Source organism: Osmerus mordax, chromosome 7 (assembly GCF_038355195.1).
Source record: "Osmerus mordax isolate fOsmMor3 chromosome 7, fOsmMor3.pri, whole genome shotgun sequence".
Taxonomy (NCBI): domain Eukaryota; kingdom Metazoa; phylum Chordata; class Actinopteri; order Osmeriformes; family Osmeridae; genus Osmerus; species Osmerus mordax.
The window spans coordinates 8707878-8720918 of NC_090056.1; the positions used below are offsets into that span (position 1 = coordinate 8707878).

The window sequence follows — 13041 nt, forward strand, 5'->3', positions numbered from 1 at the left end:
ACCCGTCACCCAGGATTAAACTGTGTAAACGGCAGGCAGGGAACCACTGTGAGCAGGAGGGCCTCACTCATCACACTCTTTATCCAACAGGGGCTCAAATGAAGGTTTAGTGTCAGAAGTGGCAGTTTGTCAATTCCCCCACCACTTCGTTCAAGGGGTTAAACAAACACAGGAAAGTCACATGCACGTGCGCACACACGCCGGCGCTAATCCGGTACTGTTGTCATCCCATTTATTTCAAACTCAGGACGACGTCTCTGTCTCCTACAGATGATGTGTGACAATTAGGTGTGGAAAAATAGGCATTCTCTTCTTTTTTCAATTTTTAACATCTGTCATCACCTAGACATACGATATATCCCCTCAAGCTGTCGCAAAGAGGTTGGTGCTGTTGGGTTGTTCTGTTGTAAGTGAGAGTGTGTGTGTGTGTGTGTATGATTATCTATTTTAATTGAGCTGGGATAAAGCAGGCCTGCTTACACTCCAAGTTGTGCCCCACAGATAGGAGTGCGGCAGGGGTCAGGGAGTCTCTAGTGCCTGGTACTGCCGGGTGGTTGGTGGTTCTGAAGGCTATTGGCAGGGAAGAGTATGTGCCAAGCTTGTATCCACTTAATGCTCTACAGTTTACATTCCGGTGCCTTTTAGAACTATGTGCAGCCTAAAGACTAAGGAGATATTGTTCACATAAAGACTGTGAGAGGGAAAAAGTTGGGCCCTGCGTTTGTGCGCGCTATCACGCCCTCTCCACCATCTGGACACATCAAAGATGGGCTCACTCAGGAGAGCGTTCAACTGAAACAGTTTGTTGAGGAATTATTTACATGAAAAAGATGTCCTGCAAGATATTGGATGTAGTAGAGTGTGTATTTTCAGTGAGATGTTCGCCGGGTCTTGAAGACGTTCTCACAGATTGTCAGGCAGCTGCATGGCCGGGCTTATTGGGGGGGTGGGTGGAATGAATCCTTGAGAAAGTCTTCTCACGGTTTCCTGACAGACCCCGGCTGTCACTGTGGGACGGAATGGGAATATCAGAGTGCTTTGTTTAAGTGTGTGTGTGTTTGTGTGTGTGTCTATGATCTCTCTCATGGGCACACATCTGTGTGGATGGGGGGGGGGGGGCTGTGATGACGGCAGCAGACATGGAGGACAGCTGATGGTTGTGTCAGACTGTCCTCTCCAGGGACTGTGGCTGGGTGGGGTCAGCCTTTCCTCTTCCTTCAGGCCCTGCTTCTCATTGGTTACCCACGGAGGATAGCGTTGGAATCTCTCCTTGACCCAGGAAAAACAGCAGCTGGATAAACTTGAAGGATGTCCTGCAGCTTTTGTGTGGTTTCACCTGTTGGATAATACCCTTGGAATACAGTAATCTGCTGTCCTTTTTTGTCTAATTTCCTCTTAACATTCTAGGGTTAGGTAAACAAGGCATTGTGAGCAAATTGATTCAAAACTGGGTTTCCACCAGGGTAGAATGCATTTTGGCGTGGGGGCGAGCAAGTCCCTAGGGCGTTGAGGGAGCAGTAAGGAATTGCCGAGAACTCAATGTCAGGCAAGGCATAGCTGAAATAGTGGACATGGCCCAACTTCCAGATCGACATACAAAGGTCACTTTAGCTATTATCCGCACTACTGAAAAAAGATCTTATCTGGTCAATAACTGTCTCCTAGATTGCGACCTCAGGCTCGTCGTGGTCTGATGAAGAACCTTTCATTAGAACGTTTTATAGACATGTTTCTCATCATGGGCATCTCAAGCCTGTGGGCTCTATGGGTAATGTTTTTGCCAGGATGGCAAAGTTGTGTCCAGAGAAGAGGACCCCATCCCAAGGGAGTGGGAAGCAGGAGATGATCACACCAACAGTTGGCTGGTTGACTCCAGTCAAAACAATTTGGCAAGTCAGCGTTTTCCTTTTGAAAAAGGCCCGGGATTGTTGATCTAGTGGTGTTCAGTCAGGGGAGAGAGGATTTGGGGGAGAGATCAAGTTATTTATTAGTTGGAGCCATTTAAATGGGATTCTCTGCCATGATGGAGTCCGGTGGAAATGGGAACTGGCATGCCATGCCCGACTGGAAATGCCATGGTTGGCATGCTACCAGGGAAAAATGCAGACAAAAAGCTGTAGTTTGGGCAGGGAGTAGAGGAGGACCAGACAGAGGTTAGCCCCTAGGGGGGGGGGGGGGGTAGGTATTCTAACACAGATGGGAGTAGAGTATGTGGGAGGAGGGATGAGTGCTTTGGGTGGTACCGCAGACGTTATCAAGATGATCAGATATCAGACCAGGTGGCAATGCTCTTCTGTCTTGCGTGAGATTATTTAATGCACGGGTTAACACTGTTCTTCCTCCTAGATGAGAGGCTGCAGTCCCCTATCATGTGATGGGAAGGGTGGTTAGGGATTATCCACCAAAAATCATTTTACAGGACTCTCTAACCGGGTTATTGATGTGAGAAGAGCAATAATCCCGCCCACCCCCCCGCACACACACAATCCATTTGGCCTGTGTCATATAAGATTGTCAGGTGCAGTAAGGAAAAGAAGAAAAAAAAGAAAATGACGTAAAAAGGAGTGTGTTCCCATCTCTTCCCCTACCTGGTCAAGTAAAGAATGTAACAGATTGCCTGGGGCCCGTACATACTGCAGTTACTCTGCTCCTCTCTTCATTTAACGTGAGGATTGACATGATCACCGCCGGATTTTTTGACACAAGCCCTTTGTGTGGCTGCTGTGCGGATGTTTTTATTATCTCAGGAGGTGACCTAATCTTTCCATGATAAAGTGTTTGTTTATCCCTCTGCAAGGAGCTGGACTGTAATTGTGGTATTCTGTCGACTGTGTTTGCCTGGAGGGACGGGGGTTTGAGCATACTTATACAGATTTGTGTCATCTTAACGTTCTGGTGTTAACCGCAAATGCACACTGCATTGTCTTCACATACTTGCTATGGCTGAGTGTGCAGGAATGCATCAAGGTCATGTTGTTCTATGACGTGAGCGATATTTCATTCACTTTGTAAAATAATATGAACATACTTAGAACACGTGCATGCATGATTTATTGTAAAATGACCTAAATCTGTAACCTCCATCTGTTGCACCCTCTCATTTTATAATTGGTCATGGTGGTGTTTTAAACAAGCTCAGACATATGCACTTCTGCCTGGTGACAGGCTGCATAGATAATTCATGTCCAAGTAAACAAATCACAATGCCCCATTTCCTGTGTGAAGCAGGGGCCAGTTTCAGGTTGTGTTTTGCTTTGCTCTTTGGGGCCCCATTGGACTAGGTGTAGCCTTGCTTAGAAGAGAAGTCAACACCTATAAATCTTGCTGTGCATGTGTTGTTTGCAGGTGGCCCAGGGCTCCAAGGTATGGGGGGAGGTGCCTCTTCCTGAGGACCTGGAGGCAGAGAAGACAGTCCAGAGGTCAAAGCGCTTCCTGGACGATGATGAGGACTTTGCTGCCGACGAAGCTTCTGGAGGTAGGAAGGACAATCTTGATAGAGGCACAATAGAAATGTCCTTCAGACGCTAAGACAGTTATTCAAAGCAGTACAAAGGGCTGGTCTATAGATATCTGTATCTATACATGGCGCCCCTGAACAGCGCCCCACATTAGGTATGTGAAAAATGTAAACATTGCTCAAGGGTGTGACTGGTGCCAAACAAAAGGTTTTACCTATTCTTTCCACAATCAGCACACAACGAATCCATAGGTTCCCATGTCACTGAACCCATTCACCTCTCTGTGCAAATGAGTGATGAGTGAATCAGTGAGGCTTGCGCCAGGCAACAGACTGACCACACCTCTGCATGTCTGCTGTTCTTAGATCTGCCCAGTGGAGAGGAGGATGGAAGCACGCCATGGCCGACGCTGGTCTCAGATACGACGGGTAAGACCAAAGACAGTCCCTGTCTAGCACATTACCTGCCTGGCCTTGTTTCAGCCGCGACCTGTAAATGGACCGATTCAAATATGATATTTAAGCTATTTATAGAAATAAGACACGTTAAACCCCCTCAGCTCTGTATTCTGCCAAACCACTTTAATTGGATTTCATTGCTTGCCTGTTGAGACCACTTTATGAGGGCACCATTTTGTTGATCTGAAGGAGAGATCACTCAAGTCTCTCTGAGGCACTCTTTATCTTCCGCAACTTTGATCCTGACTTCCAGTGTGTGTGAGTATATGAATGTAGACTGGGTTAGATGTCTGTCTGACTTTGAATGATGTCGCCCTCACATCCTGCCTCCCCTCTCGTCCCAGTGGTGAAGCTGGTCATAACACAGCCTCTCAGATTTGTCTGCTAGATGTAAACATCATCTTTCTTCCTTTCATTCAGTGGTAGAGGTGAAAACACAATATCACGCATGAAATAGAAGATAAACAATAAAAGCTGCAGCAGACATGGCAAAAAAACCTTAGTTTTGCATTCCATTCCCCAATATCCTGTCCCTCTGATTTTATGCCAGCCTCTTCGAGATGTTGTACATGCAATTTCTTTTAGATACAAAAGATACATCTTTACTGGGTTAATACATAAGGAAACCATGCTATCTGTGAAATATGTGCCACAACCTTTTATAGAAGAGGTGAGAATGTCTTGCTAAGCTTTGAGTGGTGTGACTGAGCCGGTCTTCTATGTGTTAGTCATGCCACTATACCTGGCCCTGAACCTCTCTCCTGTTATAGCTTGTTCCTCCACCCTTTAGAGAGCTCCCTCTTCAGCCATGGACGGCTGGATATGGGAGCTCTTTGTTTTGTGCTTGTGTATGCTCCTGAACCAAGCCATTAAGGGCTGTTTCCAACCAGGCATCCAAACGATCAGAAGCATCTTTGTTTTCAACTCGACTACGATCAGATCATCTAGAAATTATGTCAAGATATCACCGGGGCTGAGGCAAGACACTTGCTGTAGTTTGGAGCTGTGTGAATGTTTCCGTGTATCTGATTGCTAAGGTCATTCCAGTGGCTTCTAGAGGGCACATTTGATGCTCGTGGCACATGGATTCAGAGATGAGCACGGTGTTCTCATGTTCCTTCCGGATTCAGGCGATCCAGAAAACATCCCCATGTAAACCTTCTTATCCACACCACTGACCAATCCATAGCCTAGGTCAGTGGTAACTACTAGGTCTCAACAAACGGTTTCATCTGTCGGAAGATTAGTCCGTTGAGTCGTTGCCTCCTGGTTTGTCCTGGGTTCCAGAGGAGTGCAGACTAGCAGGCGAGTGTAGCTCATTACATCATTGGGGAATAATTGTTTTTGTAGCAACATTGCAGGCTGACATCAGAGCTGGACCACGGGCATAGCATGTGCTCTTCCTACAGAAATAGCCCAGCTGAGGCCTGGGTGGATATGTACAGCTACCGTCTTTACTAAAGGACGTTGGGATTGAATGCTGCAAATAACCATGACTAAACAGGTGTTTAACCCAAGTTAACTTTACTGCACAAGAACAACGCTATGAAATCAAATGAGGCCATGAGAGTACTGTGATTTCCAGATAATGCTATGGTGCTGTTTTTAAACCTCCAACAACAATGTAGAACACTCTACATGGGGCTAGTCTTATGTTTGGAGGACTCTCAGCAGGAGCCAAGTCCTGCTGAGAGGTTTGGATCATCCAGGTTCAACAACCTGAAGGTCAGCACAGATTTGAAAGAGACACTGCATCCAGTGTTCCTCATGCCCAGTTACAAAATAATCTACAAATTGCAACAACATTTTCTTGAATTGGCTAAAATAGCGTTCTAATATAACCATTACAAGTTGATTCATCCATGATTACAAAGTCAACTTTGTGATTAAATGTCCATTTGTCTAGTATACAGCAAATGTAATCTGTTCAAGTTTGAAGCCGTATGCTTGACACTTGCTGGGGTGGAGTGGACTAAGATTCCCACCTCCATATTTAGATTTCCCAAACTGCTTGGGAAGGAACCCTGGTTTCCTGACTTGGAGGAGACTGAACATTGCTGAGGTTGTCCGTCTTTAGGGTTTCCCAGACGGGCTTTCTCGCCTTCCTTCCCTGCAAATCCCCCTTGGATGAAAGTAGGAACCACTGCTGCACTATGACTCATATCCTGTTGTGATGCTACGTGCTGTAGGTTAAAGATTTCAGCTGGTCCATGGGACTGACATTTGAAGCTGTGAAAAACATTAGGCGTTGATGAGTCGTAAATGTTTTCGAAGGGGAGTCTATTTTCATCCTCTCTTGTCCATTGTTTGAAGGGCCATGCAATCACAGGCTGTAATCTTCCTTGCAGAGTGGTAGGCTGTGTCCAACAGGACCCTCCCATGTCCCCTTCACCTCCTCTCTTGACCTCCAAGATCTGTGTGGGAGACATCTTCCAGCCGGCCTCTCATCTCTCAGAATTCCCCCTATTTCATAGGCCCCTTTGCAGACATTCCCAGAACACCATGGGTATTGGACACTTTGTTTAGAAACCACAGAAACAAAGGTTATCATGTCCTGCTCGTTCTGGTAATGTGGTCTCTGAGGAACTGGGGTCAAGTCTGGTTCCTTTTCTCAGTACTAATTTAGGATTTTAGGCTTGAGAATTAATGTCTACAGATACATTGTTCCTTAGTTGAAGGCTTTTTATTGAAGATCATTTTGACCTAAATTGGTTGAAATTTGATCATATCTGGGTTGGAATTAAATTTGACAATTCAACTATCTGTCTTAGAATAAACACATCTGTTTGATTTAGAAAATCACCATAGCCAGACATTTTTGTTACTCTGCTTCATTAATCATATCAATGTAATGTCATTTTCAGACAAAAAAAGCAGTTTAGACGCTGATCTTCCTCCTGAGGATTGCTAGCGCTGTTTAGTCTTTGTGCAGTTTGTTTAAACACCAGGGTCATCGTTGTTTAGGATGAAAAGAACTGCTTGTGTTAACCTCATCTCTATCTTTCATTAAACATAACTCCTATTTTCATACTCTTATCAGTGTCTGACTTGAAAAGTACAAGGCTGTTACAAACCCATAGCATGTGCATGCTATAACTGCCCTGGATCAGGTGAATTATTTGGGGTCTCTATTGCAATGAACAATTCCAATTCTGGATCTTCCACCAGCCTGTCAGAACAGATGTTGAAACAGATGCTGATGATACATCAGTGTAATAGACCCTCTCTAAGGGAGTTGTGGGGCAGTTTGGTGGAGGGGGTGTGTTTGTGGGGCGTGTTGGGGGTGGTTTGGAGCAGGTTTGGAGGGGTAATAGCCAGGCCACCCAGGACTGCTGCCTTTCTCCTAGGTAAGACAGTTGGTGGGATCTGTGTGTCAGTGTTAGTGGGTGTCAGTCAGAAGACTCTTAGATAGTTCCACTGGGGCAAAGGGACAAGTTGCAACAGCTGCAGTTATTTTGGTTTGCCTCTGTTGTTGTTGTACGCCAGTCTTCTCAGAGGTGGTCGTACATTGAGACGTCAGCGTCACTGACGGGTTGGGGGGTATAGTTTAGGGTAACGACGGGGTAGAAGACAGTGTATGATGAAGGAAGGGAGGAGAGGGAGGTTATGAGATGAGTAAAAATACCTCAGAGAACGACATAAGGAGAAAACAAACATTTTTATTAAGGAAAGGACATGGGTCCAGGTAAGGTTAAACAGAATATAGTTCACAGGCCACTCTACAAAATTGAAGACCATGGTTCATGGTCTTCCTCATTGATTTCAGCTGTTCTCCCTGGCTCCATGTTGTTACTCTCTGTTATGCCAATAACAAAGTCGTTGCCTTGGAGAACTTAATTATCCCCCTTCTCGTCAGGCAAAAGAGCCTAGTCACACTAAACAGAGAAAGCTAATGTTTCAAAGGACTCTTTTCATTTGGCATGGTCCAAAAACAGGGTTCGATGACTAAATGCTCAAGTTGATCTGTTAGTCAGCAAGAATGAGTAGGTCGACATGCTAACGTGTAAATTCATATGTATTGTTCACTTTTGCACGTGTATACTATACTCTATTGTCCCACACCGGATCAGAGCTTGTTTTGATTGTGTCTATAGGGCTTCCTATAGCACACTTGGGAGGGTGCATTAAGATACTAATCTCTCTCATGACGTTTCAAAAGTTAACAGCTTGATTTTCTGAAAGAATAGACTCCCAAAATGATAGTCATAACTTGTTGGACGTCACAGTAAGAGGACAGTTGCCGTGGTCAGCTTCTGTCCCTCTGAATCATTGGGACCGTAAATACTTTGTCCCTGTCCATGGCCTGTGAACTGCAATGACCTCAAACTAAAGCTTTTTTCTCTCTCTTTAATGGCAGTTTGATGCTGACAAGGATCACAACATCCCCGAAGCCTTTGAAGCTGCGGATGCTTCATTAACACTAATTAGGTTGGGTCACCATTCTAGAAGGACACACAGATTGGCCAGGGAGAAGGCCTGTTTTGTGTGTCCCTGTTTTCAGTTTTCTGACCGGAAATGTTCAACTTCAGTGCTACTTTAGGGACCTTTTATTGTTGGGAGGAGCTGCAGTAATCACTTCCGAAGACCCCAAAATGTCAGTTTACTGGCTGTTTAAACACCCATGTAAACAGAGTCTTCTTCCTTGCACCGATGCAGAGAGGGGAGCATGAAGGAGTCTGTACAGACATGTGCTACAGCCACGCTGCAGCGTCAGCTGAGATGGGTCTATGTCTATGTGTGTGCAGCTGGAAAACAGCTGGAGCCTGCAGACTCTTGATTATATAGGAGTTGTTGGATGTTTAGTGTTCTGGCTTGGACTAGCACTGGAGACTGCAGCTTTTCTGTTTGTTCCAACACTGGAGACCGTAAATAGCTTAAATGTAGTAACTCATACAGAGCAGAATAGGCATGGTGCTGTGAAATGTGTGACCTGAAATAGTGTCTTATAAGCTCGTAACCCTACATTTCATGCTCAATACTGTAACCAAGGAAATGGGGGGGGAAAAAATGAGTCATCTGACTAGAGAAACAGACCATTGATTGCTCTGCCAATACAATGCACTTCAGTATATATGCATCTGTGACACATAGTGGAACTCTCATCTTAAGGTTTTCCATTCTTTGGCAAAACAGGAAGCTCCTCCTCCCCAGATGACGCTCCTAAGCCGCTGCTTGTAAAGGGTGGATCTCTCCCAGAAATTCTGTGGAGAGGAGAGAGGTGGAAGTGTGCTGGGTCTGAAGGATATCCTCCTTGCCCCCCTCACATAATGAGATCAATCCTAAGAGATAACTCCTGACTCTTCATCCTCTGTGGCACGTCAGAGCCAGGCAGTGAGACTGTCATGTGTGCCTGTCAGACCCAATTAGTTATCAGATACTGGCCTAGGCACTTTGCAAGTTCCTTGGATGGACGTCATCAGTGTCAAATAACAGATATATGATATTGGTATGTACCTACTGTATATTGCAGTCAATGTTTTTACTGTTTTTTTTTATGGCTGAAGTGGTTTTACTGAACTAGCGGACCTTTTTCTTTCTCCATGGACCTGTTTCTTCTTACGTATTCTTTACCTACTTGTCTTTCTAATCACTTTCTCTTTTCTCTTTCTCCTTCCTGCTTCCTCCTGCTCTCCTGGGTATTTAACTGCTCTGCACCTGCTCTGGCTAACTTATTCCTTCGCCCCAAATGTGTCGCACTTTTCTTGTTTGACCCCCGACCCTTGGCCCCTACATTTATCCTCCTGGCCTCCACACCGCCCCCACATCCTTCCCTGCCCTTGCCCCTACCCCTGCCTCTGCCTCTAGCCATAGCCGACCCGCTGGGACCTCCATATCTGGGGGAGATACAGAGCTCAGACCAGCCAGACTACAGTAAGTCCTCTGCTCCACCCGCTATTCATGCTGGTCATCTTACTCATCCAACACCCTGGCAGACTCTGCAGTCAGGCACTCTGCTCGTTCACTCTGACTCCTTAGACTGCAGCGGGGCGTGAAGTGTTGGAGTTAGTCAGCTTGTCAGGTTTTCCCTTGTGGCCTGCAGGCAGCAGTGTGTTTTTTATGCCAATGGAAAATGATGGGCTTGTTCCATGGTGTAATAGATGTAATTCCTTCCCTCAAGACAACACTAGCATTTCCATCTAATAACGGCTAAACAGAACATGCATTTGCTGTCTTTGCTGTGGATGTTTGTGTGGAATCTGCCCTGAGGAATATCTAGCAACAAATACTATTTATTTCCCATCACACCTTACAAGCTTGTGGTTATTTTCATGTTCTGGGCCTACACAGAGACTGGGAATAACTGTAGGAAAGGATAACAGCCATCACGATCATGGCCATAACAGAATCGAAGTGTTCTGACACATGCTCATGTCACTTTGACATTGACTTTATGTGCTTGCAGAGAACACAAAAGAGGCTCCATTAATATAGGGGCCAGAAGTCTTTCCCAGGGGCTCAACAGTGAGAGGCAGACTGTATTGGCTGGCCACCAGCAGCAGGGTTAAGTAGCAGGGGTCCCGCTCTATAAAAGCCCAAGCTGAGAAAGCGGGCCCCCACACCCTTCAGCCTCTCAGCCTGAGAGGGAGAGAGAGCGGGGTGCCAGGAGGAGAGAGAGGGTCTCATATCGGGAGGCTCCCTGGAGGGATGGGTATGAGTGTTACCTTGTTCTCTCCCTCCCGCTCTCTCTGTCTCTCTCGGTCACCCCTCCGTCTCGCTCTTTCGTTCCCTCTACCACGCCCTCAAGCTGTGCTGATTTGGTGCCAAAGGCGATGGTCTGGGGTTGAAGGTCGAGGCAGAATCGACTGAGCTGTAAAGACCAGGCTGGGTCAGAGCTGCTCTGCCCTAGCCCACTCTCGGCTCTACCCTGCTCTGCTTCCCCCGGCTCAATCAGCTCTTTGTTTCCTGCACAGGCCTCTGTGTGTTCAGAGGGGGCCCGTCTTACAAAGCCACCACAGTTCTGCCGCGTAGCTTTAATAGCTAAATAAGTTTGTGAATTAAGAGTTTGGAATGCTGTGTTTTCCAGGCTTCCATTTTTCTCTCTCCCCACTCTCACAGTTTCATCGCCCTTGGTGGTGCCTGGCGGGGGATTTCCCCTCATGGCAACAGAAGGAGTGAGTGACGTTCAGGAGAATGCAGGTCGGCCCTCGTTAGCAGCGGTCCACAACCCGGCGCAGTAATCAAAGGATCCTGAATAACAGTGTCGGGCCTGCGCCCGCCCTGCCGCGCTGTCAGAGCAGAGAAGCTCAGAGGAGACTAGGTCGCTGGCCGCTGCTCGCCCTCTCGGTGGCAAGCGCCCTCTGAAGTGATTTGATTAGCCACGGGTCAAATGAGGCGCTTTGATGAGCCTCTTTGATCTTGGCTGTCCTCTTCTGCCTGCCTGTTTTTCCGGCAGGGCTGTACGGCACCCCTGCAGAGCCTGACACGGCCTGCAGAGGAACAGACAGCCAGGGTATGCTGGACTCTCCTGTCCTGTCTGGTCCTGTTCTGTACACACCCTGCTCAGGGAGCTGGTTTTACCTGACATTCAGTTTAATCTGCAACAAATGAGGCTTTCCCTCAGCAGAAATGAGTGCATGAGTGTCTTGGAGGCACCAGGGCCTTGGTCCAATCGGGTTGGTAAAGTGGAAACTGCTTGTAAAGGCAGCTGCCCACCAGGCTAAGTATTGCTGCCAATTGTACAGTTTGACCCACCCCCTCATGACCCCTGCAAGTTTCCCAACACAATGAGCACACAGCAGCTTGTGTGCAAAGCACACTGTACTCAGCTTTTAATGAAGCAGGACTCCCAAGGCTGCATGATAAATGCACGCTGTCATCATGCACACGTCTGCTGGTATGTAATTATCGAGGGGAGAGAAAGGGAACATGAAGAAAGGAGTCGAGGGAAATGTGTTTGTGTGTGTACAGTATGTGTGTGTGTGTGTGTGTACTGTGTGTTGCGTGTACAGTATTTATGTGTCCATTGTGTGTGTGTGTGTGTGTGTGTGTGTGTGTGTGTGTTGGTGTGACCCAGAGGCCCCAGGGTATGCCTACATAAAACTCCTCAGGATAGTCATGGCAAGTGGTAACTGACTGCAAGAAAAAGAGCAAATATTGACTTCCTCCCTAAGCCCAGACCCTCGATCTGAGGCTGACAAACCCCTCTCAACAAGGTGTTGGCAGCAGGGTGAGATGGGGCTCCCTCAGGGCCAGGGCTATTTAAAGGCTGCTGCCTAGCTTGGAGTGGCTCACTCTGAAATCTATAGGTCAAGAAATCAAATGACCTGGGATCAATATTATTATTATAACATACATTTGGGATTTGTTTCTGTGAACATGCATATGTTTGTATAACATCCATAACTGCATACTAATACCAACCGATTTCCAGGTCAGGCTATTAAGTCTACAGATGTAGCCTCAGTATGTGTGTATGTGTATGTGGTGTGTGTGCGTATGTGTGTGTGTACAGGGGGATGAGTAAGCAACTTGCATTATATATGTGTGTTAGCAGTGTGTCTGTGGGGCAGCTTGGTAAACTTCAGTTTGAGTTCAGACCTTACCACAAGTGTGATATGGAAATAGACCCTGTCATTTGTATGTGGCTCCAATCTTAACCACAGTAATGCACATTGATTCTCTTTCCCAAACATTCAAACCAAAAGCTTGCTCGAGGGGAATTATTCTCAAAACATTATCCTTAGCTCAATTCATTTTTAACAAGTTGACCACAAAGGAATACAGAAAGTACCTTTCAAATTACAATATCTTTAGCACAGAGACAAATGCATGTTGACATTGTGGTTCTCTGTCATTCTGAAACAGTTCTGCTCAAGTTAACTCTCTCTCTGTATCTTTCTCCCCTCCCCCTCTCTCCATCTCTCTGGGATTCCAGTTTACTACAGAGCTCTGGTGAACTTCACTGACTCCATAGTGTACGGTCCTGAGTTGGATGACATCTACTCAGCAGCCTTCCAGGAGATCTCGGACGCGGTGGTGGACACGGTAGGTTTACCTCAGCGGGGTGTCCTACCTGGACACACACCAGGAAGGTAACCTGCACAGTCTGATGAAACCCGCCTTATCACCCCTCAAATTGACTGACATTCGCTTCAACCAATGAATGCTCAATGACCTGACCTACC

General features: G+C 46.5%; 1 protein-coding gene across 7 annotated transcripts in view; it reads left to right on the forward strand.

The window, feature by feature from the left end:
* Positions 1 to 13041, forward strand: part of hspg2 (heparan sulfate proteoglycan 2) — a 78029-nt gene that overhangs the window by 17783 nt on the left and 47205 nt on the right. For all 7 annotated transcript variants that reach the window (XM_067239858.1, XM_067239857.1, XM_067239852.1 and 4 more), the window contains exons 2-4: positions 3346 to 3475; positions 3824 to 3886; positions 12792 to 12901. In XM_067239858.1, the coding sequence (XP_067095959.1) occupies positions 3346 to 3475; positions 3824 to 3886; positions 12792 to 12901 (303 nt within the window). The remainder of the gene's footprint in view (positions 1 to 3345; positions 3476 to 3823; positions 3887 to 12791; positions 12902 to 13041) is intronic.